Here is a 26,080-nt window from a genome sequence, read left to right on the forward strand (position 1 = left end):
GACACGGAGAGAAAATTCCCAAAATGTTCTAAAATATCCCCAAAAAATCCCCCCAAAAATCCCAAAATATTTCTAAATATTCCAAAATATTCCTAAACACTCCAAAATATTCCTAAAGATTCCTAAATCTCCCCAAATATTCCAAAATCTCCCAAAATATTCCTAAATATTCCTAAATATTCCTGAATATTTCTGAATATTCCTAAAGATCCCGAATGTTGAGGGCAAAACATTCAATAATCCTCCCGTTCCCAGATTTCCCTCTCCAGTCCTGCCCATCCCGCTCTGGGATTGCCCAGAATTCCCAGATTTTATTCCAAATGCTGCAGCTGTTGTCCCCAGGTGGGATGAAAGAAGGAAAAGCGACTTTTTTAGGGAATTTTCATTTTTTCCAGCCTTTTCCTTCCCATTTTTTCTGCATTTCCCTGGTTTATGTCACTGAAATTCCAGGAATTTTGGGATTTCCCATCCCGAGGCAGCAGCAGGGTTGGATAAATCCAGCTGGGAATCTCCAGCATTCCTGGGATACGGATTCTGCTCCGTCCTTATCCCGTTCCCTTCCTGAACTCTCCCGGAAAATGGATTTTTTTGGGATTTTTTTTTTTCCCCTTTAAATCACCCACAGTTTTTGTCTTCCCCATTTCTTTCCCGCCTGATCCCGATCCCAGGATTTGTGGGATCACTCAGCATTTCTGGGATCACACCCTGAGCCTCCTGAGGGGCTGCAGTGCCGGGAATTCCCTCCCAAATCCACAAAAAAACCCCCCAGGAAAGCCAGGAACGATGTCGTGGCTGATTCCAACTGCAGAAAACATTTCCTTGGATGCTCCAGACCGCGAGGGAAGGAAATCCCAGAGGATCCGGGCTCATCCCAGAAAATTCCCTCGGGAGCATCTCCCATCCCTGAGCTAAAATATTCATGGGAGGCCTCTAATGGCCCGGCTTAGGCTCTAATGGCCCGGCTTAGGCTCTAACGGCCCGGCTTAGGCTCTAATGGCCCGGCTTAGGCTCTAATGGCCCGGCTTAGGCTCTAATGGCCCGCCTTAGGCTCTAATGGCCCGGCTTAGGCTCTAATGGCCCGGCTTAGGCTCTAATGGCCCGGCTTAGGCTCTAACGGCCCGGCTTAGGCTCTAACGGCCCGGCTTAGGCTCTAACGGCCCGGCTTAGGCTCTAATGGCCCGGCTTAGGCTCTAATGGCCCGGCTTAGGCTCTAATGGCCCGGCTTAGGCTCTAATGGCCCGGCTTAGGCTCTAATGGCCCGGCTTAGGCTCTAATGGCCCGGCTTAGGCTCTAATGGCCCGGCTTAGGCTCTAACGGCCCGGCTTAGGCTCTAATGGCCCGGCTTAGGCTCTAACGGCCCGGCTTAGGCTCTAATGGCCCGGCTTAGGCTCTAATGGCCCGGCTTAGGCTCTAACGGCCCGGCTTAGGCTCTAATGGCCCGGCTTAGGCTCTAATGGCCCGGCTTAGGCTCTAATGGCCCGGCTTAGGCTCTAATGGCCCGGCTTAGGCTCTAACGGCCCGGCTTAGGCTCTAATGGCCCGGCTTAGGCTCTAATGGCCCGGCTTAGGCTCTAATGGCCCGGCTTAGGCTCTAATGGCCCGGCTTAGGCTCTAATGGCCCGGCTTAGGCTCTAATGGCCCGGCTTAGGCTCTAATGGCCCGGCTTAGGCTCTAATGGCCCGGCTTAGGCTCTAATGGCCCGGCTTAGGCTCTAATGGCCCGGCTTAGGCTCTAATGGCCCGGCTTAGGCTCTAACGGCCCGGCTTAGGCTCTAATGGCCCGGCTTAGGCTCTAATGGCCCGGCTTAGGCTCTAACGGCCCGGCTTAGGCTCTAATGGCCCGGCTTAGGCTCTAACGGCCCGGCTTAGGCTCTAATGGCCCGGCTTAGGCTCTAATGGCCCGGCTTAGGCTCTAATGGCCCGGCTTAGGCTCTAATGGCCCGGCTTAGGCTCTAACGGCCCGGCTTAGGCTCTAACGGCCCGGCTTAGGCTCTAATGGCCCGGCTTAGGCTCTAATGGCCCGGCTTAGGCTCTAATGGCCCGGCTTAGGCTCTAATGGCCCGCCTTAGGCTCTAATGGCCCGGCTTAGGCTCTAACGGCCCGGCTTAGGCTCTAATGGCCCGGCTTAGGCTCTAATGGCCCGGCTTAGGCTCTAATGGCCCGGCTTAGGCTCTAATGGCCCGGCTTAGGCTCTAATGGCCCGGCTTAGGCTCTTAGGCCCGGCTTAGGCTCTAATGGCCCGGCTTAGGCTCTAACGGCCCGGCTTAGGCTCTAATGGCCCGGCTTAGGCTCTAACGGCCCGGCTTAGGCTCTAATGGCCCGGCTTAGGCTCTAACGGCCCGGCTTAGGCTCTAACGGCCCGGCTTAGGCTCTAATGGCCCGGCTTAGGCTCTAACGGCCCGGCTTAGGCTCTAACGGCCCGGCTTAGGCTCTAATGGCCCGGCTTAGGCTCTAATGGCCCGGCTTAGGCTCTAATGGCCCGGCTTAGGCTCTAATGGCCCGGCTTAGGCTCTAATGGCCCGGCTTAGGCTCTAATGGCCCGGCTTAGGCTCTAACGGCCCGGCTTAGGCTCTAACGGCCCGGCTTAGGCTCTAATGGCCCGGCTTAGGCTCTAATGGCCCGGCTTAGGCTCTAATGGCCCGGCTTAGGCTCTAATGGCCCGGCTTAGGCTCTAATGGCCCGGCTTAGGCTCTAATGGCCCGGCTTAGGCTCTAATGGCCCGGCTCAGGCTCTAACGGCCCGGCTTAGGCTCTAACGGCCCGGCTTAGGCTCTAACGGCCCGGCTTAGGCTCTAATGGCCCGGCTTAGGCTCTAATGGCCCGGCTTAGGCTCTAACGGCCCGGCTTAGGCTCTAACGGCCCGGCTTAGGCTCTAATGGCCCGGCTTAGGCTCTAATGGCCCGGCTTAGGCTCTAATGGCCCGGCTTAGGCTCTAATGGCCCGGCTTAGGCTCTAACGGCCCGGCTTAGGCTCTAATGGCCCGGCTTAGGCTCTAATGGCCCGGCTTAGGCTCTAACGGCCCGGCTTAGGCTCTAATGGCCCGGCTTAGGCTCTAACGGCCCGGCTTAGGCTCTAATGGCCCGGCTTAGGCTCTAACGGCCCGGCTTAGGCTCTAACGGCCCGGCTTAGGCTCTAATGGCCCGGCTTAGGCTCTAATGGCCCGGCTTAGGCTCTAACGGCCCGGCTTAGGCTCTAACGGCCCGGCTTAGGCTCTAATGGCCCGGCTTAGGCTCTAACGGCCCGGTTTAGGCTCTAACGGCCCGGCTTAGGCTCTAATGGCCCGGCTTAGGCTCTAATGGCCCGGCTTAGGCTCTAACGGCCCGGCTTAGGCTCTAATGGCCCGGCTTAGGCTCTAACGGCCCGGCTTAGGCTCTAACGGCCCGGCTTAGGCTCTAATGGCCCGGCTTAGGCTCTAATGGCCCGGCTTAGGCTCTAACGGCCCGGCTTAGGCTCTAACGGCCCGGCTTAGGCTCTAATGGCCCGGCTTAGGCTCTAACGGCCCGGCTTAGGCTCTAATGGCCCGGCTTAGGCTCTAACGGCCCGGCTTAGGCTCTAACGGCCCGGCTTAGGCTCTAACGGCCCGGCTTAGGCTCTAACGGCCCGGCTTAGGCTCTAATGGCCCGGCTTAGGCTCTAATGGCCCGGCTTAGGCTCTAATGGCCCGGCTTAGGCTCTAATGGCCCGGCTTAGGCTCTAACGGCCCGGTTTAGGCTCTAATGGCCCGGCTTAGGCTCTAACGGCCCGGCTTAGGCTCTAATGGCCCGGCTTAGGCTCTAATGGCCCGGCTTAGGCTCTAACGGCCCGGTTTAGGCTCTAATGGCCCGGTTTAGGCTCTTAGGCGCGGCCCTGTCAAGCCCGGCTTTGTCGGCTTTGTCTCTAAAAGCCTGGATGGGAGCAGATCTTTGGGAACGATCCAGAGGCTGAAGGATCCTGCCCAGAGGGAATTTTAGGCCGGGAAAAGCGGGATCGTGGGGTTAAGGAGGGATTGGGAAAGGCGGGGATGAGCTCCCGACAGGGCCCCGGAGGTTCCTCCCATTCCCAACATTCCAAGGAAAAATCGGGAATTTTCCTTTTATCTGCTTTGCTCTCCTCCTGTTCCTCATGTCCGGTCCAGCTTTCATCCCAAATTCCCTCGGGAACAGCGTTTTCCATGCTGGGAATGCTCAACTTCCCAAAATTCTGCCAGGCTGGAACAGCATTCCCAAAAAATCCTCATCCCCGGAATTCCCAAGGCCGGGCTGGATGGGGCTCGGAACACCCTGGAATTGTGGCGGGTGTTGGGATGGAGCTGGAGGAGCTTCCCATCCCAAACCATTCCCAAATCCCGGCATTCCGGAGGCTCAGGATTGCCCTGCAGGAAGTCTTTAATTCCAGCAGAATTCCCAAAATTTTGGGTTGTCCACGGGGCTTCATTCCCGGTTTATTTCCCGTCTAAAGCGGATTTTTGGGATATTCTGGCTCCAATAAATTACAAAGAAGAACAAAATTCCCGAGCCGGTTTCATTGTCACTCCTGCTTTAGGGCTAAATCCATGGATTTGTTTTCTTTTGGAAAAGAATTCCCAAGTTTGTCCAGCCCAGCGCTGCTGCTGGAATTCGGGAACCATCCCCCAAAAATTCCGGATTATTTGAGTTTTTGAGGCTCCAAATTCCCACCTCGGGGCTGGAATTCCAGTTTCCCACGGCACTGCCGATGGAAAATCCTCCTCAGAATTCCTCTTTCCTCCCAAATCCGACAATTCCATCTTTTTCCTAGGAAAAAAAATCAGGATTTTGATGGATTCTTCACCTCCAAGCTCTTCCTATTCCCTTTTTATTTTCCTTAATTTCCTTTCATTTATCCCTTAAAATTCCTTTAGTTTCCAACCAGCTCCTCGCGCCGCTGATTATCCCAAAGCAAAAGAATTCCAAATCCTCTGGAATGTCAGAAAATCACCTGGAAGTGCCAGATCTGGGAGCAGCTCCTTGGAATTGTGCTCCACTCCCAAATATCCCTATTTATCCAAGAATTCCAGGCAGGAAGAACGAAAAGAGCTGGCGGGATTCCCTCCCTGGGTTTTTCCCGGTTTTATTTTTTTCCCGGAACGCGGAGTGTGGCGTTTCCGTGGGAACCGGGCGGGTTTTCCTGCCGAGGATTCCCGCTGACCTCACTCCCTCTCCCGCTCTCCTCATCCCGATTTTCCCTCGGTGTTCCCGCTCTCCTGGATTTCTCCTCTTTTCGTTCCAAGGATGGAGAATTCCCGGTGGAAAAATAAAATGGGATAAAAGCAGCTGAGGGTGGAAAATCCTCTCAGCTGGGTGGGAAGGATTGAAATCTTCCAGGAAAAACGGAGAGGGAATATTCATTCCCAAGGGTATGGAATGACAGGGAAAAGGAGGGAATTGGGATAAATGGGATTTTGGGAAGGAATTCCTGAAGCTGTGGTTGCTCCTGGATCCCCGGAAGTGTCCAAGGAAAGGTTGGTTCCCAACCCAAAGCATTCCAGGAGCGGTCCTGGATCATCCCAGCCTCCCCAAAAGTGGGATTTTAGGATTGAAAAAAAGATGGAGAAGGGGGAAATGAGCCGTCCTGGGAATGATCCCGGCAGCAGGAACCTCCTGGAAGGGCAAAGCTTTTCCCGGAGGCTCCTCTCGTGCTCCAGGAAATCCCGGGAGGAAAAGAATTCCCTCTTCTTTCCCATAAAAATGAAAAGCTGGGATGGAAGAATCCCAGTGTCCCTGCCCGTGGCAGGGCTGGAATGGGAACTTTCCATGAAATCCCAGGAAGGGAATTCCCTGCTCCCGTTTTTCCAGCGGGGTTTTCCCCTTCTTCGAGCAGGAACAAAAGGGATCCGAAGCTTCCCGAAAAGTCACGGCAAGGGCACATGAATAAAGGATGAGGCGGGAGGAGGAGGAGGAAATGCGGGAAGAGCCGCAGACACTCGTTATCCCAGATCCCAAAATTCCCCGGGAGAATCCAGCGGGCCTCAGCCCGTGAATATTTCATAGGGAAGCTCCTGTTGCCTTCCTGCTCTTCCGTGTGGCCTAGACCGAAAGGAGGATTGCCTTTGGAAAATGAGGAATGTTCTGTGTATGGAAAACAAGGAATCAGGGGCACGGGAAAACAGGGATGAGGGGCACGGGAAAACAGGGATGAGGGGCACGGGAAAACAGGGATGAGGGGCACGGGAAAACAGGGATGAGGGGCACGGGAAAACAGGGATGAGGGACACGGGAAAACAGGGATGAGGGGCAAGGGAAAACAGGGATGAGGGGTAAGGGAAAACAGGGATGAGGGGCACGGGAAAACAGGGATGAGGGGTAAGGGAAAACAGGGATGAGGGGCAAGGGAAAACAGGGATGAGGGACATGGGAAAACAGGGATGAGGGGCATGGGAAAACAGGGATGAGGGGCACGGGAAAACAGGGATGAGGGGCACGGGAAAACAGGGATGAGGGGCACGGGAAAACAGGGATGAGGGGTAAGGGAAAACAGGGATGAGGGGCAAGGGAAAACAGGGATGAGGGGCAAGGGAAAACAGGGATGAGGGGTAAGGGAAAACAGGGATGAGGAGCACGGGAAAACAGGGATGAGGGGCACGGGAAAACAGGGATGAGGGGCAAGGGAAAACAGGGATCTGGGACATGGGAAAAGCGGGAAAGGACACGGGAAAAGCGGGATGAGGGGCACGGGAAAACTGGGATAAGGGACACAGGAACACCAGGATGAGGAAAGGGACACCAGGATGAGGGGCACCCTGAGCCTCCTTTTTTCCCAGGCTAAACAAGCCCAGCGCCCTCCGCCGTTCCCAAAGCCCTGAAGCCCTCCACCTCGCTGCCCTCCTCTGGGCACGTTCCGGCCGCTCGGCCGCCTCCCCACGCCTCCCTGAGGGCCGCCCCGGCCGCCATGACGCCTCCCTCAGCGCCTTCCCGCCTTTTTCCGTCACCGCGGCAACCGGCCGCCCGGGGGCGGGCTCTGGCGGCCAATCCACCAATCAGCGCCGCGCTCGGGGGGGCTCCGCCCTGTGATTGCTCGGCTGGGCTGTCCATCAGGCGGCGGGGTTGCCGTGGTGAGGGGAGGACGCCGCGGCGGGAGCGGAGGCTCGGCCATGGCGGAGCCCGAGCAGCCGCGGCCGCCCGTCGTTCCCTCCAGCCCGCCGCCCGCCGGGGTCTGCGATGTGATCCGCAGCGAGAGGCCGCGCTCCTGCTGCGGCGCGGCCGCGGCCGGCTTGCGCACCGCCAAGTACCAGCTGCCCGAGTGGCGCCGCCGCAACGCGGGCGTCTACTACGAGGCGTCCGCCGCGGGCGAGGCGGCGGAGCGCGGCCGCGCCGAGGCCAAGCGCCTGGTCGAGCGGGCGGCCGCCAGCGCTCAGCGAGCGCAGCGGTGCCCCACAAACACCCTGGGCCAGCGCCTGCAGGACCTCCAGTTGTGGAGGACGGAGCTGCAGAAGCACATCGCGGAGCTGGAGGCCGAGACCAAGCTGCTGGCGGCGCAGAAGCTGCGGCTGGAGCGGGCGCTGGACGCCACCGAGGTGCCGTTGGCCGTGAGCGCCGATAACGTGCAGCGCCGAGGCCGCCGGCAGCCCCCCGACCTGCCCGTGCACCCCGGGCAGCGGCGGCTGCTCCCGGTGAGCCGCAGCTCAGGCGCGGACAGCGCTGCAAGAGGAGCGGCGGCCGGCAGGAGGTGGAATGAGGGATTTGTCCCGACATTCCGGCTCTGTGCTCCTCCCGACACCCCAGGAATGAGGGATTTATCCCGACATTCCGGCTCTGTGCTCCTCCCGACACCCCAGGGAATGAGGGATTTATCCCGAGATTCCGGCTCTGTGCTCCTCCCGACACCCCAGGGAATGAGGGATTTATCCCGACATTCCGGCTCTGTGCTCCTCCCGACACCCCAGGAATGAGGGATTTATCCCGACATTCCGGCTCTGTGCTCCCCCCTGCACCCCAGGGAATGAGGGATTTATCCCGACATTCCGGCTCTGTGCTCCTCCCGACACCCCAGGAATGAGGGATTTATCCCGACATTCCGGCTCTGTGCTCCTCCCTGCACTCCAGGGAATGAGGGATTTATCCCGACATTCCGGCTCTGTGCTCCTCCCGGCACTCCAGGGAATGAGGGATTTATCCCGAGATTCCGGGTCTGTGCTCCTCCCGACACCCCAGGAATGAGGGATTTATCCCGACATTCCGGCTCTGTGCTCCTCCCGGCACCCCAGAGAATGAGGGATTTATCCCGACATTCCGGCTCTGTGCTCCTCCCTGCACCCCAGGGAATGAGGGATTTATCCCGACATTCCGGCTCTGTGCTCCTCCCTGCACCCCAGGGAATGAGGGATTTATCCCGACATTCCGGCTCTGTGCTCCTCCCGGCACCCCAGGGAATGAGGGATTTATCCCGAGGTTCCGGCTCTGTGCTCCTCCCGGCACTCCAGGGAATGAGGGATTTATCCCGGGATTGGGGCTCCGTACCCTCCCTGCACTCCCGCTGTCACTCCAAGGATTTTTATTTTATTTTCCCTGTGTTTAAAAAGGGTTCCCAGTCGCTCTTCCCACTTTTTCATCCCTTTGGAAAGTGTGGCTGGAGGAGAGCAGATCCCTCCCTCAGCCCAGACCGCAGAGTTTTCCTGCACCGACACAAAACTCTTATTCCTGTCATAAATTCCTTCTCTACTGGCCTTGAAATCCCCTCCTCCCTTTAAAAAAACCCACATTTTTCCCAGGGGATTTTCCATCCTGGCATCACACCGAATCCAATCTCCCATCAATTAATTAATGATTATTCACTTGCAGCCTCCAATCGCAGTCAGTTCATGGTCAGTCCCTCATTAAACCAGAGGATTCATAGTCGAAAAATATGGAATGTTTGGACAATGGCACCTGCTGGGGTTTTTTGGGATTATCCTGGGGCAAATTCCTTGATCCCTGTGGATTCTTCCCACTTTAGGATAATTTAGGATTCTGCACATAGGGCGTGATAAGATTTAGGAATATTTTGAATGAGAATTGTGTGTAATTTCTGATTTATAATCAATATTTATCAATATCAGAGGAGAGTCGGTGTAGGACATTTCCATGTGGGAATTATTACAAAATTCAGGGAATTTTTGAGCTTGGAAAAGACTTTCAAGCTCGTCAAACCCATCCTGATTAATCTGTTCCCAGGCATGGAGTTATTCCATATTTTTCCCTGTCTCAAAACTGAACAAGAAATTCATTTATTCCATTTAACCCGATGGGATCACGGAATCCTGGGATGATTTGGGACCTTAAAATTCCTTCCATAATAGGAAAAAACCCAAAATTTTTCATGGAATCCACAGAACTCCCAGATTTTTGAAGCATCCCAGGTTTTAGAGCCGAGTTCCCTCAGGGTGTGGTCACTCCACAACTCCAAAGTGAGAAGCAGATAAAGGGAATTTAAGGTTTTATCCCCAAAATTGCTCCTCAGGATCCACGGAATTCTCCCTGTTTTTTCCTTAGGAAGCAGAATTAATCCGGGATATCCGGGATGTCCTGAAGAGAACCATCATCCAGGCCACCACCCAGATCAGGTAAAACTGATCCCGGGATTCCTCAGCCCAAGAATTCCTGGGACAAAGGCGGAGACAGAGCTCAGCCAGGTTTAAAAACTGGGGAAATTCCATTGAAACCTCGCGATTTGCAGATTGAAATTTCAGATTTTTTAGATTCAGATTGAAATTTTAGATTTTTAGGTTTCAGATTTTGATTTTAGGTTTTTAGATTTCAGATTTTTAGATGCAGATTCAGATTTTAAGATTTTCAGATTTAGATTTTAGATTCGGATTCAAATTGTAGATTTTTAGATTTAAATTTAAGATTTTTAGATTCAGCTTTAGATTTAAGATTTTTAGATTCAGCTTTAAATTTTTAGGTTCAGATTTTAGATTTTTACGTTCAGATTTAGATTTTCAGATTTTCAGATTCAGATTTAGTCTTTTAGATTCAGATTTAGATTTAAGAATTTTAGATTCAGATTTAGATTTTAGATTCAGATCTAATTTTTAGATTTTTAGATTGAAATTTCAGATTTTTAGATGCGGATTTAGACTGAGGGGTGTTCCTTGCCATTCCAAAGGATTCTTTGCTTGGAATTTCTGACAAAAACATTTGGAAAGATGTTGTTTTGTGAACTAAAATCCATCAGTAGAAAGGAATTGACTGCTGGAAACTTCATATTTAATTTTTTTTAAAAAATCCTCTAATCTGCTCCAGTTCTACCTGATTAAAAAATATCAGTTTTTTTTTTAAGGGCTGTAAATGTTAATTAATATCAAGTAGCTCTGTTATATTAATTAAAGCATGAGAGGAACATAATGAGTTCGATTTGGGGGGTTTAATTATTCTAAGATCATTTTATTCCCATTGTAATCCAAATTTAGCCCCATTTATTCCCATTTTAGCCCAGTTTTAGCCCCATTCCCATTTAAAACCCATTTTGGTCTCATTTTTGCCCCATTTTAGTCCAATTTCGTCCCATTTTATCCCCATTTTCCAGAATTCCCGATTCCTTGGCTGACAGTGACACCTGCTGTTACCAGCTGATAGCACCCCCCAGGCTTTTGGAGTTAGAATAATGCTAATTACAATCAACCGGGCGCTGTGTGACTCTAATTAACGACAAAGCAGCGATTTGAATGTGAACGTCATTAACGACGGTCCAGTTCCATGGGCGGGGGCCTTCCACTATCCCAGGGTGCTCCAAACTCATCCTTGGACTCTCCCGGGGCAGCCCCGCCTTCTCTGGGAATTCTGTGCCAGGGCCTGCCCACCCTCGCTCTGCACAGGCTCCTCTTCCAGACACTTCACACTGGAATTTTTCCCAGTATTCCATCTAAATCAGGCTCCTCTTCCAGACACTTCACACTGGAATTTTTCCCAGTATTCCATCTAAATCAGGCTCCTCTTCCAGACACTTCACACTGGAATTTTTCTTGACATCCCATCTCAGTCAGGCTCCTTTTCCACACATCCTACACTGGATTTTTTCCCAATATCCCATCTCAATCAGGCTCCTCTTCCAGACACTTCACACTGGAACTTTCCCCCAATATTCCATCCAAATCAGGCGGCTTTTCCAATACCCCTCACACTGGAATTTTCCCCCATATCCCGTCTCCATCAGTCTCCTTTTCCAGCAGATTACAGCGGGACAGACAATTTGGGCTTTTCCAGGAATCTCCCAATCCCTTTTCCCTGCGGAACACAAAGCCTGGAGCCGCCCTTCCCAAACAAGGACAGGTTGGGAATCCTCTTGCCTCCAGCCGAGCTGTGATCCCAATTTTCCAGATCCAACCGGATCCAGAAGGAGAACTGCGAGCTGGACTGGTCGGACAAGGTGGAGACGTTTCACATCGATGACAAGTGTATCAGCTACGGCCCCCACAGCACCGACGTGCAGTCCCACCCCAGCTCCGTCACGTTCCAGGAGACGTGAGTAATTCCTGGGAAAACAGCCCTGGAATGTCAGGGTTGGCCATGGGAAGGGTTTTGGAGGCGGCTCCATGGATGTGGTGGGCGTCCGACCTGGAATATTTGGGTTGGAAGAACGAGCAGATCCGATCCCAGCGTTTTCCACCGTCTCAGGTTGATCCAAACTCCATCCTCGGGTTGTTCCGGGGATGATCTTCCAGGTTTATGAGAAGAGCTTTGTTCGTTTATTAAAGTCTTAATCCCGTTCCCCCTGGGAAACCTGCACCACAGACAAGACCTGAACCACCCAGAAGCTAACACCGCTTTTCCAAGGACAAACCCATTTTTTAGCGACAAAACCCCCAAATTTGCCCCACCGCCTGTCCCCGCAGCGCCTCCACGCCCAAATCCTGGGCGCAGTTCAGCCGCGACAACGTCAGCAGGGCCAAGCAGGAGAAGCTGGCCTCGGTGCAGCTGCGAACGCTCGTGGACAGCGTCGTCCACGACGCCTCCGAGGAGCTGCGCCTGCGGCGCGCCGCCGTGCTCGCCGCCCTCGAGGGCCACCTGAGAGAGCTGGCCGGGGCCAAGCTGCGCCTGGAGCAGCGCCTGCGCCAGGTCGGGGGCCGCGCCTGGGAAACGGGGCGCTTACACGCGTTTTAGCCACTGTGCAGTCTCGGCTTGGCCCCGTTTTAGCCCTAGTTTTGCCCCATTTTAGCCCCATTTAACCCCGTTTTAGTCTCATTTTAGCCCAAATTTAGTCTCATTTTAGCCCAGATTTAGCCCCGTTTTAGTCTCATTTTAGCCCAGATTTAGCCCCATTTTAGTCTCATTTTAGCCCAAATTTAGCCCCATTTTAGCCCAGATTTAGCCCCATTTTAGTCTCTTTTTTGCCCCATTTTAGTCTCATTTTAGCCCAGATTTAGCCCCATTTTAGTCTCTTTTTTGCCCCATTTTAGTCTCATTTTAGCCCAGATTTAGCCCCATTTTAGTCTCATTTTAGCCCAAATTTAGCCCCATTTTAGCCCAGATTTAGCCCCATTTTAGTCTCATTTTTGCCGCATTTTAGCCCAAATTTAGCCCCATTTTAGTCTCATCTTTGTCCCATTTAAACCCCATGTTAGTCTCATTTTAGCCCAAATTTAGTCTCATTTTAGCCCAGATTTAGCCCCATTTTAGTCTCATTTTAGCCCAGATTTAGCCCCATTTTAGTCTCATTTTAGCCCCATTTTAGTCTCATTTTAGCCCAAAATTAGTCTCATTTTAGCCCAGATTTAGCCCCATTTTAGTCTAATTTTAGCCCCATTTTAGTCTCATTTTAGCCCAAAATTAGTCTCATTTTAGCCCAGATTTAGCCCCATTTTAGTCTCATTTTTGCCCCATTTTAGCCCAAATTTAGCCCCATTTTAGTCTCATCTTTGCCCCATTTAAACCCCATGTTAGTCTCATTTTAGCCCAAACTCAGCCCCATTTTAACCCCTCTTTTTACCCCATTGTAGCCCCATGTAACCCTATTTTAATCCCCTTTTAGCCTCATTTTAGCCCCATTTATTCCCACATTAACCCTATTTTAATCCCATTTTGCCCCATTGCACTCTCATTTTTGCCCCATTTTAGTCTCTTTTTTTGCCCCATTTCTGCCCCATTTTAGCCCCTTTTATTTCAGTTTTATTTAAACTAGAGCTGTGACTCTCAATGTAATAATAAAGACAAAAGGTCAAACCCACCTTAATTCTTCTATTTAATCTTAAAAAAATTTAAAACTAATTACCATCTAAAATGAAAATTATTCGTGTTAGAATAGAAGGCTGGTGATGAAAACTTCCCCGCTTCGCCACAAACAGCCATTTTGGGGGGTGATATTTTATCATCATTTGAATTTTTTCCCCTTGGAATTTGCTGTGCAGATCCTGAAGGGCATTGGGGAGGAGGAGGCCAACATGGGGAACCTGAGGAAAGCCATCAGGGACAAGGAGGCTTATCTCAAAGTGGCCCAGACCCGGCTCTACGACAGGTCCTTCAGGCCCAACGTCGAGCTCTGCAGGGACGAGCCCCAGTTCAGGTATTAACCGACCCCAATTTAGCCAATTAACCCCAACTTTTGTTAATTGAGTCCTTCATCAACTCCCCCAAGGTTCCTGTTCCGTCCCAAAGTGATTTGGGGCAGCTTTAAAAAAAAATTTTACCTCAAAACTTTTGATTTTTTTACCTCACGACTTTTGATTTTTTGGCTCGAAGTCAGAAATAACTTCTCAATTCCATAGTTGATTTTCATCCCAAATCCAGTCTTTTCTTGGATTTCTCTGAGGTGTTTTCCTGAGGAATCTTCAATTTTTTAGTTGATTTTTAGCCCAAATCCAATCCTTTAGAGCAATTTCTCTGAGGTTCTTTCCCTGATGAATTTCTCTGAGGTTCTTTCCCTGATGAATTTTCCAGTCTGTAGTTGATCTTTATCCCAAACCCAATCTTTCCCTGGATTTCTCTGAGGTCTTTTCCTGAGGAATTTTCCATTCTTTAGTTGATTTTGATCCCAAACCCAGTCTTTCCTTGGATTTCTCTGAGATCTTTCCCTAATTCATTTTCCATTCTGTAGTTGATCTTTATCCCAACCTCTTGGATCCCCATCCCTGATCTCTCCCCGCTTTAACCCGACCCCTTGCAGGCTGGTGAGCGAGGTGGAAGAACTCACGGTATTCCTGGAGGCCCTGAAGAGGAAACTCTTGGAGTCAGAGCAGAACCTGAAGAACCTGGAGGAGACCAGGATGAAGCTGGAGAAGGAGATCGCGGTGAAGGCCGACAGCATTTTCATCGACGGGGAGAAGTGCCTGCGCTACCGCCTGCGCTGCCCCGTGGACCTGGAGGTGGCCAGTTACAAACAGTGATTGCTGTGCCCACCCTGCCCAGTCCGGGGGGAAAACACAATTCCTGCTCCTCTGCTGGGCCATTGGCACGTGTGGGAAGAGCATCTGGGAGGTTTCGGATGAAGTAAATTGAGGAATTATGCGCTAAAGTGTCGTGTTCGCTCAGTTTTCTTCTGCGGCGGTTAAAATGCTTTCAATTACTTCTTCTCCTTTTCTCCTTCTCCTTTTCTCCTTCTCCTTTTCCTTCTCCTTTTCCTTCTTCTCCTTTTCCTTCTTCTCCTTTTCTCCTTCTCCTCCTTTTTCTCCTCCTTCTCTCCTTCTCCCTCTCCTTTTCTCCTTCTCCTTTTTCTCCTTCTCCTTTTTCTCCTTCTTCTCTTCCTCCTTCTCCTTCTCCTTTTCTCCTTCTCCTCCTTCTCTTTCTTCTTCACCTTCACCTTCTCCTTCCCCTTTTCCCCTTTTCCCCTTTTCCCCCTTTTCCCCTTTTCCCCTTTTTTTCCCCTTTTCCCCTTTTCCCCTTTCCCCCTTTCCCCCTTTTCCCCTTTCCTTTCCCCTATAAAAGCCATAAACCCAAAGTTTCAACCAGCTTAAAATATATTTAATGTATTAAAACAATTAATTAATTAATTAGTTAAATCAATTTATCCCATCTGCAATCTCTCTATACCGTATGTCCCTATTGGAGGGGATTTCATCCTAATAATGAAATAGGAGGGAATATTTATTAGGGATAAGAAGAAATAGGAAGGAATATTTATTAGGAATAATAAGAATATCCAAGTGGAAATAAAATATTTACAGCTTGAAATGAGAGCAATGAAACTGAGGAAGGAATTGAAGCTGCTCAGACATTATTAATAAAACCCCCAAATTTTCCCCAAATTTTCCAGGTTTGATGCCAACCTGCCCGTTGGAAAAACCACTCCCAATCCATGGCAGCTGCTGAGATGAATCCAGGGATTTTTAACCTTCAAGGAGATTAATTTTAATTTTTTTTAAGGAAAAAACGAGGAAATTTAAGCAGCTCGGGCATGCAATCCTGAGTTTCCGCGTCAGCCCTGGGATGTGGAACGGAGCTGGTGCTGTGTTCCAGCTTTTCCCTGGGAGCAAAGCCTGGGGATGAGCTGTTATCCATCATTTCATCCGTAATTATCCTCCTCAGCTCCCCCGGCAAATGCCGCGGAGCCATTATGGGCCACTTGTGACATCTGTGACGTGGCCAAAAACCTGGGGAAAAACGAGCAGCCCGAAATTCCATCATTTCCTGTTTTACAGGGAGGTGGGTGTTTTTTTCACCTTTCAAAAGCAGCTGCTCAAAGGGGGGATGAAAAAATTCCCTAAAGGCAAAATTCCCACCAAAAAAAAAAAAAAAAATCCTTTTGCATTTGTAGAGTGTGGTATTGGAATTCCTGGGATTTTGTGTTACTGGAATTCAGGATTCTCCAGGAATTGCAATTCCTGCTAAAAGCCTCTCCCATTCTTTGGGAATGTCAATGAGGGTTTAGGATCCCAGATTTTGGGGGTTTTTTTGTGGATTTCTCCTCGTGATTCCAATTTGATGTTGGATCCTGAGGGAGAAATCCTGGAATGATTTGGGCTGGAAATGCCCATCCACTTTCAAACTTCCACCACCCCAGGTTTTTCCAACCTTGAGCATTCCAGGGATGGGGCAGCCAAAGCAACTCTGGGAATTCCATCCCAGCTTGGAATTCCTTCCCAAAAATCCCATCCAAGCCGTTTAAACCCATAAATAGATTTGTAATATCGAATTATTGTGTTTTATAGGAAAACCCTGGAGCAGCCTTTATCCCACTTTTCCCAGGATTATTCCAAGCAGCAAAGTTTTGCTCCTGCCCCTCCCAAGCGGCAGCACTCGGGGAAAAAGGGAAACCTCAGCGTGGGAAAGCTCAACCTTTTATCCATAAAAAGTGAAAAAAAAAAAATGGGCTGGGAAGAAAAAAAAAAAGAATCCAAACATCCCAACGCGTTTAAACAAATATTCCAACGGGTTTATCCAAAATCCCGACACATTTATCAGATATCCCGACACATTTATCAAATATCCCAACACATTTATCAAATCTCCTCACGTATTTATCAAATATCCCAACATTTATCAAATCTCCTGCCACATTTATCAAACCTCCCAACGTTTATCACCCTCTGCTGATAAGAGGGATTTTATTGGAGGGGGAAAGGTTGGGAAATTCCGGCTCCGTTTTTTCCATAAAATCCAAATGGCTTGGGTTGGAAAGGACTTTCCAAATCAGCTGGATTCTGGTTTTTTAGGAGCATTTCCTCTGCTGGGCGAGGGGGTTCATCTCATTCCCACCCTGCCAAGGGGCAGGAAAATATTGGGAGAAGCTGGGAAAAGGATCCCCGTGCCCCACAGAGAGAATTCCCGTTCCCTTTCCCTCCCTTCCCGAACCATTTTCCCGCTTGTCCCGCTTGTTTTCCCCACTTTTCCCGCAGGGAGCGGCGGCGTCAATCCCCGTGATTCAATTCCCGGGGATAATTGGCCTGGAGGGACAACGGAATGAAAAGCAGAGGAGGCAGAAATGCGATTATTTGCCCGGCTCCACTCAACTCCCGGGGCCGTGGGATGTTCCCCAGGAGCGGGCAGGGCGCATTTGTCAGAGAGGAAATGTTTATTCCCGGGAAAACAGAGCGAATCTGCCGGATTGTTGTCATTGTTTTCCGCTGGGGAGGCTGCCGGGAGGGAGCATGGGAGCTGGGATGATGGAAAACTCAGGGAAAGCAGCGAGGGACTGGGAAAGCTGCACAACCCCCGGGGTGAGGAGATTTGGGATGGGCTGCGGGGCCAGGGCTTCTCTTCATCCCGAATTCTGCATCCATGGGTCAGACTCCTTCCCTTCCCTTCCCTTCCCTTCCCTTCCTTCCCTTCCCTTCCCTTCCCTTCCCTTCCCTTCCCTTCCCTTCCCTTCCCTTCCCTTCCCTTCCCTTCCCTTCCCTTCCCTTCCCATCCCTTCCCATCCCTTCCCTCCTCCCACTCCATTCTCAAATTTCAGGGAACATCTGCCGGGACGGAGCGATTCCACAGGTGGGAATTAAATAAACACCGGGAGCTGGGAATAAATTAAACCTCATTTGGGCTGACGTCCCGCAGGGAATGAATAAAAATGGAACGGCAAAAAAATCCTCCGGGGAGGTAAACACGGTGTTCCCGTCGTGTTTTTTCCTGGGGGGATTGGCTGGAGGGAAAATGGGATCCTAAATCTGGGAATTGCGGGGAACAGATCCCAATTCCCTCCCCTGGGATTGGGACTGAGGCATTCCCGCATCGCAGGCTGGAAAAATAAAAAGGGACAAAGGGGCTGGATTGCCTGTGATCATTTTAGGGAGCAATCAACTCAGAAATTGAATTTTCCCCTGATTTTGTTAAAAGGGGAGCAGGGAAAAGGGAAGGGTTCGGAGTCTGCAGGAGTAGGAAAAGCCAGAGGAAAGTTGGGATGATGCAATTCCACTCCCGAAAGTCTCCAGCGGAGCCACGGAGCCCCAAATTTCCCCACTCTTTTTGCATCTCAGCGTTCCATAACGCCTCTCTGCAATAAAATTCCGGCTGGTTTTTGCTGCTGTGGAGAATTAAAGGAGTTTTCCTCTGAAAGGACAAAAGAAAATTCCACTTGGAATTCGGGCTTGGTGTCCAGCAGGATTCACCGGAGGCTGGAGCCGCACCAGAGATTGACAGTTCCCATCCAGAATTCCTCCTCTCTCCTTGTTCCCTCCCCAGCCCGGCATTTTCTGGAGGAACCACAGGTCGAGGATTTGGTTTTTTATTTTTAACAGATTCTTTTTGATCCTTTTCCAAGGATTCCCAGGCAGGCAGGGCAGGAATTTCTGGTGTTTTCCTTCAATCCCTCGCTGTTTGCAAAGCTTGAGCAGATTTATTTTTTTTTTCCAGCAGGTGGCAAAGGATTCATTCCCGGATTTTTCCTCACCCACATTCCTGCTTTGCCTTCCCCAGAACCAGGAGAATCTTTGGGACCAAAAATTTTCCAGAAAAAAACCCCCAATTAATTTTTTCTCCAATTTTGCACCAAGCCAGTCCTAATTTTCCTTTAATTTCTGGAATTTAAGTCAGGAATATCCAGGAATTTCCTTGGTTTTTCCCATCATGTGATGACTGCAGGGTTATTTCCACGGGAATATTTCCATGGGAATATTTCCATGGGATTCCTGGTTTCTCCAGGACCACGAGAATCTTGGAGCTGCAGCTTTTGGGATCAAAAATTTCCTGGAAATCAGGACAAGGACGAGCAGAATTCCTGCCCCTTTCCCCAGTTTTTGCACCAAGCCAATCCTAATTTTCCTTTAGTTCCTGGAATTTAGGTCGGGAATATCCAGAAGTTTCCGTGGTTCTTGGATTTTCCCACCCGGACCATCCTGCAGCCCCTTCAGGGTTATTTCCGTGGGATTATTTCCCTGGGATTCCTGGGATTTGGTGACATTTTCTGCTCTTGGATGATGAGAAACAGAACCCAGGGGAAATGGATGGGTCTCCCTCAACCCATTCTGCTGGATTTTCCCAGCTTTCTGCTGGATTTTCCCAGCTTTCCCTCCCCTTTTTAGGGGAGAAAATTCCCCGATTTTGCTGCCACAGGTGAAGTGGGTCCATCCCCCAAAAAACCCCAATTTTTTTCCCCCCCCTAAAACTTCTTCCACTCAGCCCAAACTCCTCCACACGAGGGGAAATTCTGGGATTTTCCAGCAAATCCCACAAGATTCCAGAGGCTGGGCCTTGGCACTGGATCAGGTTTTCTGTGTCTAAAATTTAACCTCCCCCAAGTTCCAAAAATCACCATTTTTGGGGGGGTAAAACCCCATTTTTGGGGTGAAAAAAGGAACATTAAAATATCATTTTGAGAACTCAGGAGTGGGATTGCTTGGAGAATTCCAACTTTCTTTGTTTCCAAGTGGGATTTCGAGGATGGCTCCCGAAAATCCCAGCGGAATGAGGGAGGAAGAAGAGTTTTGTCAGCGCTCCCAAAAATATTCCAAAGCTCCTTTATTGCGCCCTGGGAAGAAGCAGGAGAGAGTTTTGCTCCTGGAATTCTTTCTCCCCAGCAGATCTTTCCCAAATGCATTCCAGAAAGAAGGAAAAAGCCGATTTTCCCAATAATTCTCATTCCAAGAGTTTTGGGATCCTTATGGATAAAACCACATTTTTAAAAAACTTACTTTGATGTTTTTTATTTCCATGAATTGGATCCTGAGGGATTTTGGGAAGAGTTGGGCGTTTTTACCTTCCCAAGGAGGGAATATTTACCAGAAATTCCCTCTGCAACTGGAAAATATTCCCAAAAAATCAGCACTTGCAGTTCCTGAGGAGAAAATCGGGAATGAAGGAGTCCTTCGCCTCCAGGGAATTCTGGGAGCCCCTTTCCCTTTCCTTAATTTAATTCCAAGAATCTAGCACGGTTAAAAAAACGTATTTCCAGGAATTTCACCACCATTCAGAGGGGCTGGGAAGAAGGAATTCCAAAAATAATTGGATTTTTCACGAGTTCCCGTTGGGCTTTGTCCTGGAGAACAATCCCAGGATATCGGGAGTTGAATGGGTTTTATTCAAAGCTGGTGTGAAAAACCACTTCAGCCCCAATCCAGGATTTTCAGGGAACAATTCCAGCCGGGGACGACTCGCTGGAAGGGGTTGGAAGTTTCGGGTTTGTTTGGACGTGGGGAGAGTTTGATGGGATTTGAGGAAATCAGGAATGAGGCTCTGCTGGGTTTCAGCTTTCCCTGAGAAATTCTGGGGATTGGGAACATGGGTTGAGTTCCTGGGATGAATTCCTGCCGGGAGCGGGAGATGGGGGGGAAATGAGGCTGGAAAATGGGATTTGGGGAGTCCGGGGCCTCTGCAGCACCATGGAGAGCGCCAAAGCGCCGCCCGGCCTCGCCCAGGGATTCCGGCGAAAGGGAGGCTGCGGAAAAAAAATAAAAATAAAAAATAAAATAAAATAAATTAAAGTTAAAATAATACAAAATTTAAAAAATATTAAAATAAAAATAAATCAAAATTAAAATGATAAAAAATTGAAATTGAAATTTAAAAATAAATAAAAAATAGAAATAAAAATAGAAATAAAAATAAAAATAAAAATATTAAAATAAAATTGAAATTAAAAATAAAAACATAATTAGAAATACTAAAAATAAAAATAAAATATTTAAAAATAAAAATATAATAATAATGAAAATAAAAATAAATTTTAAAAATACATAAAGATAAATAAATAAATAAGAATAGAAATAAAAAGAAAAACAAAAGAAAAATAAATAAAATTCAAAAATAAAAATAAAAATAAAAATAGAAAATAAATAAAAATAAAAATAAGAATAAAAATAAAATAAAAATAGAAATAAAATAGAAATAAAAGTGAAAATAAACCCCATAAAACTTCCTGCTGCAGGGGGATTCCCGGGAGCGGCCAAGCCGGGAGGCGCAGGCGGTGGCTGGCGGTGGGGTGGAGGTCTGTGGGTGTCTGTGGGCATCTGTGAGCGCGGAGCAGCAGCGAACATCCCTTTATTTCTATGGCAACAGGAACAACTCCGGCCTCGCCGGAGCCCAAATCCCGGCTGCCTTCGGGAGCCCCGAGCGAGGATTCCCGCTCCGCTCCGTGATTTCCCAGCGGCATCCGGAGCTCTTCTCCTGCCCATCCCCTTTTTCTCTGGGTGGGCAAGTTCAAAATCAGTATTTAAAATCCTGAGGGGAAAACATGGTGGGAATTCCAGGCAAAGGTTGGATTCAATTCCGACATTTCCATCCAATTCCGACATTTCCATCCCGTTCCAGCATTTCCATCCAACATTTCCATCCAGTTCTGACATTTCCATCCAATTCTGACATTTCCATTCCAGCATTTCCATCCCATTCCCATATTTCCATCCAATCCCAGCATTTCCATCCAACGTTTCCGTCCCATTCCAGCCAGGCTTGGACCCAAACCTCTCCCGGAGATGATTCCACCGCCCTCATCCTTGATGCCAATCTCCAGTGGGAAAAGCTGCTGCCCCGAGTTCTCCAGGAGTTTTTCCTTCTAAAAATCCGGATCCCAGCCCATCCCTGCTGCCTGAGATGTGTTTTGGCAGATTCCAGAGGCAGGAGGAGCTTCCCGAGCTCTGGCCCCGTGTCACACCCGCAGGAGTTCAGGATGTGTGGAAGCGTTTCCACACCCGTCAGAATTCCTGGGAAAAACCCATCCAGGGATGGTGCCGGGACATGGAATTGCTGGGTGTGACAGAACGAGGAGGTTTGGGATAGAATTAGGGGGATTTGGATCATGGAATTCTGGGATGGGGCGGGCTGGACAGGAGCACTGGGTCATCCCATGGGGGGATTAGATCCTGAAATTCCCCAAGGAGATCCTGAATGCCCCAAGGAGGGGACTCCACCCTCCGTGGGATCTGTTCAGGACTGGGCACGGCCCTGGGGGGAACTCCTGGGATCAATCCCCGCCTGTTCCTCTGGAGAAGAGCCTGTCCCTGCAGGACACCCAGGGACCCCCAGGGACAGACCGGGACAGACAGGGACACCCAGGGACACCCAGGGACACCCAGGGACAGACAGGGACAGACCGGGACAGACAGGGACAGACCGGGACAGACAGGGGTGGACAGGGACACCCAGGGACACCCAGGGACAGACAGGGACACCCAGGGACACCCAGGGACACCCAGGGACACCCAGGGACAGACAGGGACAGACCGGGACAGACAGGGGTGGACAGGGACACCCAGGGACACCCAGGGACAGACAGGGACACCCAGGGACACCCAGGGACACCCAGGGACAGACAGGGACACCCAGGGACACCCAGGGACAGACAGGGACAGACAGGGACACCCAGGGACACCCAGGGACACCCAGGGACAGACAGGGACAGACAGGGACACCCAGGGACACCCAGGGACACCCAGGGACAGACAGGGACACCCAGGGACACCCAGGGACACCCAGGGACAGACAGGGACACCCAGGGACACCCAGGGACAGACCGGGACAGACAGGGACAGACAGGGACAGACAGGGACACCCGGGGACACCCAGGGACAGACAGGGACCCCCAGGGACACCCAGGGACACCCAGGGACAGACAGGGACACCCAGGGACACCCAGGGACACCCAGGGACAGACAGGGACAGACAGGGACACCCAGGGACACCCAGGGACACCCAGGGACACCCAGGGACAGACAGGGACAGACAGGGACACCCAGGGACACCCAGGGACACCCAGGGACAGACAGGGACAGACAGGGACACCCAGGGACACCCAGGGACACCCAGGGACACCCAGGGACAGACAGGGACAGACAGGGACACCCAGGGACCCCCAGGGACCCCCAGGGACAGCCAGGGACACCCAGGGACAGACCGGGACAGACAGGGACAGACAGGGACAGACAGGGACAGACAGGGACAGACAGGGACCCCCAGGGACACCCAGGGACACCCAGGGACAGACAGGGACACCCAGGGACACCCAGGGACACCCAGGGACAGACAGGGACAGACAGGGACACCCAGGGACACCCAGGGACACCCAGGGACACCCAGGGACAGACAGGGACAGACAGGGACACCCAGGGACACCCAGGGACACCCAGGGACAGACAGGGACAGACAGGGACACCCAGGGACACCCAGGGACACCCAGGGACAGACAGGGACCCCCAGGGACACCCAGGGACACCCAGGGACACCCAGGGACAGACCGGGACAGACAGGGACAGACAGGGACACCCAGGGACACCCAGGGACAGACCGGGACAGACAGGGACAGACAGGGACAGACAGGGACACCCGGGGACACCCAGGGACACCCAGGGACAGACAGGGACCCCCAGGGACACCCAGGGACACCCAGGGACAGACCGGGACAGACAGGGACAGACAGGGACAGACAGGGACAGACAGGGACACCCAGGGACAGACAGGGACCCCCAGGGACCCCCAGGGACACCCAGGGACACCCAGGGACACCCAGGGACAGACAGGGACACCCAGGGACACTGATGTCCCCTCTCACGGGGCTCCTCTCCAGGCTGAGCAGCCCCAGCTCCCTCAGCCTTTCCTGGGCACGGAGCTGCTCCAGGCCCTTCCTCCTCCTCACCCCCCTCCAGTCCCCTCCTCATCCTCACATTGCTCCAGGCCCTTCCTCCTCCTCACTCCCCTCATCCTCGTCCTCACTCACACCGAGAGCAGAACCAGCCCCAACCCTGCATTTGGATTGTTTTATCTCAGTCTCAGCTCTCCTTCCTCTCCGCTATGTCGACGTAAAAAACGCCACAAGGCCGCGGATGGGGAAATCTTCCATGCAGCAAAAGGACAAAAAAAAATCGAAATAAAAACCACAGAAAAATTCCAGAGGAAAGAAGCTCTCCCATCCCCGTGGGGTGCTCTCCCTTGTGCCACCAAAGGTCCCTGTGCCACCCACGAGTGCCAGGAGCTCTTTTCCCTCCCGTGTTTATCCCGGGATCTCTGGAGCTGCTCTTTACCCTCTGCCCAGGGGATCAGGCACGGAACTCAGGATTACAGGGAATGCTCTCCTGGGATTTGTGTTTATCCCGAGGTCTCTGGAGCTGCCCTGGAGCACTGGATACTGAAATCGGGATTACGGGGAATGTTCTCCCAGGCTTTGTGTTTATCCCGAGGTTTCCTGAGTTGTTCTTTTCCCTCTGCCCGGGGGAACCAGGCACTGAAATCAGGATTACAGGGAATGCTCTCCCAGGCTTTGTGTTCCCTCCATTCAGCCCCAGCACGGCGCTGTTGGCTCGAGCGGGTAAAGAATTTAACCAGCCTCGAGAGCTTTGGAAAATCCCGCCCGTCTCCCAGCAGACCCCGCTAAAACCCCCTTTCTTTTTATATTCTTTTTTCCCCCGAGTGTTTATTTAGGAAAATCTCTCCTTTCTTCAGGACAACGTGTTTCCCCAGCAACTTTTTTTTTCTTCTCCCTAACACAAAACGCTAAAAAAATCCCAACAAAACAAACCCAGGAGAAAGCAAACCCAACGCCTCAAATCAACCCCGTTGGCCCTCGAGCCGCCTCTCCCGGCGGGCTGATTCCCCCGGCAATAAACCCGGGAGCATTTTCCGGCCGTGCGCAGGTGACCGGGAGCCGCCTGTTTGTCATCCCCCGAGTTCTATTTTTATCCCGATGAGTGTCCCCATTGTCACGGCGAGAGCGGCCCGGAGGCTGGCTGCCCTTTAGCAGCCCGTGCCCATGAACACAGCGGCAGATCGAGCTCCGGGCCCGGCCCCGCTCTCTCTCCCCGCTGCCTTCGCACGTCTGACTCAACGCCCGGCTCTAATTGAAAAGCCTCGACAGAGGGTGGAGACCACATCCATTCTCCCGAGCGCCATGCTCGCTGAATGCTGATGAGCAGCGAGAGGCTGTGAGACCCCAAAAACCTGCCCAGGGCCACCAAAACCTGCACAGAACCCCCAAAACCTGCACAGAGCCCCCAAAACCTGCACAGAGCCACCCAAAACCTGCACAGAGCCACCCAAAACCTGCACAGAGCCACCCAAAACCTGCCCAGAACCCCAAAAACCTGCACAGAGCCCCCAAAACCTGCACAGAGCCCCCAAAACCTGCACAGAGCCCCCAAAACCTGCCCAGAGCCACCCAAAACCTGCACAGAGCCCCCAAAACCTGCACAGAGCCCCCAAAACCTGCACAGAGCCACCCAAAACCTGCACAGAGTCCCCAAAACCTGCACAGAGTCCCCAAAGCCTGCACAGAGCCCCCAAAACCTGCACAGAGTCCCCAAAACCTGCACAGAGCCACCTAAAACCTGCACAGAGCCACCCAAAACCTGCACAGAACACCCAAAACCTGCCCAGAGCCACCCAAAACCTGCCCAGAGCCCCCAAAACCTGCACAGAGCCACCCAAAACCTGCACAGAGCCACCTAAAACCTGCACAGAGCCACCCAAAACCTGCACAGAACCCCCAAAACCTGCCCAGAACACCCAAAACCTGCACAGAGCCACCTAAAACCTGCACAGAGTCCCCAAAACCTGCCCAGAGCCCCCACAACCTGCCCAGAGCCCCCAAAATCTGCACAAAACCCCCAAAACCTGCCCAGAGCCACCCAAAACCTGCCCAGAACACCCAAAACCTGCCCAGAACCCCCAAAACCTGCACAGAGCCCCCAAACCTGCCCAGAACACCCAAAACCTGCACAGAGTCCCCAAAGCCTGCACAGAGCCCCCAAAACCTGCACAGAGCCACCCAAAACCTGCACAGAGCCACCCAAAACCTGCCCAGAACCCCCAAAACCTGCCCAGAGTCCCCCAGATCTGCCCAGAGCCACCCAAAACCTGCACAGAGCCACCCAAAACCTGCACAGAGTCCCCAAAACCCGCCCAGAGTCCCCAAAACCTGCACAGAGCCCCCAAAACCTGCCCAGAGTCCCCCAAACCTGCCCAGAAATCGGGGCAGAAAACACCCGAGTGACGTGACAGCGCGGGGAGGAGAGGGGAGAGCTCTGCCTGGCTTTTTGTCCCACTTGTTGCATCGCCAAATAATCCAAATCCCAAATCCTTCATCCCCTCCTTCACCCCAAATCCTTCATCCCAGATCCTTGGTCGGAGCTGAGGAGGGAGCGCATCCAGCACCGGGCTCTCCTCTCAGCCCGGATTTTCGGCCCCGTTGTCCCACCAGGGAGCAATTTTAGGGCCTGACTCGGGGCCAGCGGGAGGAAAAACCGCCCCACGCGGTTCCCGATCCCCCGGGAGGGGCGGGATGTCACCTCGGCACCCGGGCCGCCCTTCTGCTCGGGGACGGCG

At 51.7% G+C, this 26,080-nt stretch overlaps 1 protein-coding gene across 1 annotated transcript; it reads left to right on the forward strand.

The window, feature by feature from the left end:
- Positions 1-7,083: 7,083 nt before the first annotated feature.
- Positions 7,084-14,289, forward strand: TEKT4 (tektin 4). The gene is made up of 6 exons (XM_066198208.1): positions 7,084-7,602; positions 9,461-9,531; positions 11,288-11,431; positions 11,803-12,025; positions 13,315-13,469; positions 14,070-14,289. Exons 1-6 carry the CDS (start codon positions 7,084-7,086, stop codon positions 14,287-14,289), a joined length of 1,332 nt encoding a protein of 443 aa, XP_066054305.1.
- Positions 14,290-26,080: the final 11,791 nt, after the last annotated feature.

The sequence above is a fragment of the Chamaea fasciata genome, unplaced genomic scaffold (assembly GCF_029207755.1).
Source record: "Chamaea fasciata isolate MVZ Bird 193981 ecotype frontalis unplaced genomic scaffold, bChaFas1.0.hap1 SCAF_16, whole genome shotgun sequence".
Taxonomy (NCBI): Eukaryota; Metazoa; Chordata; class Aves; order Passeriformes; family Sylviidae; genus Chamaea; species Chamaea fasciata.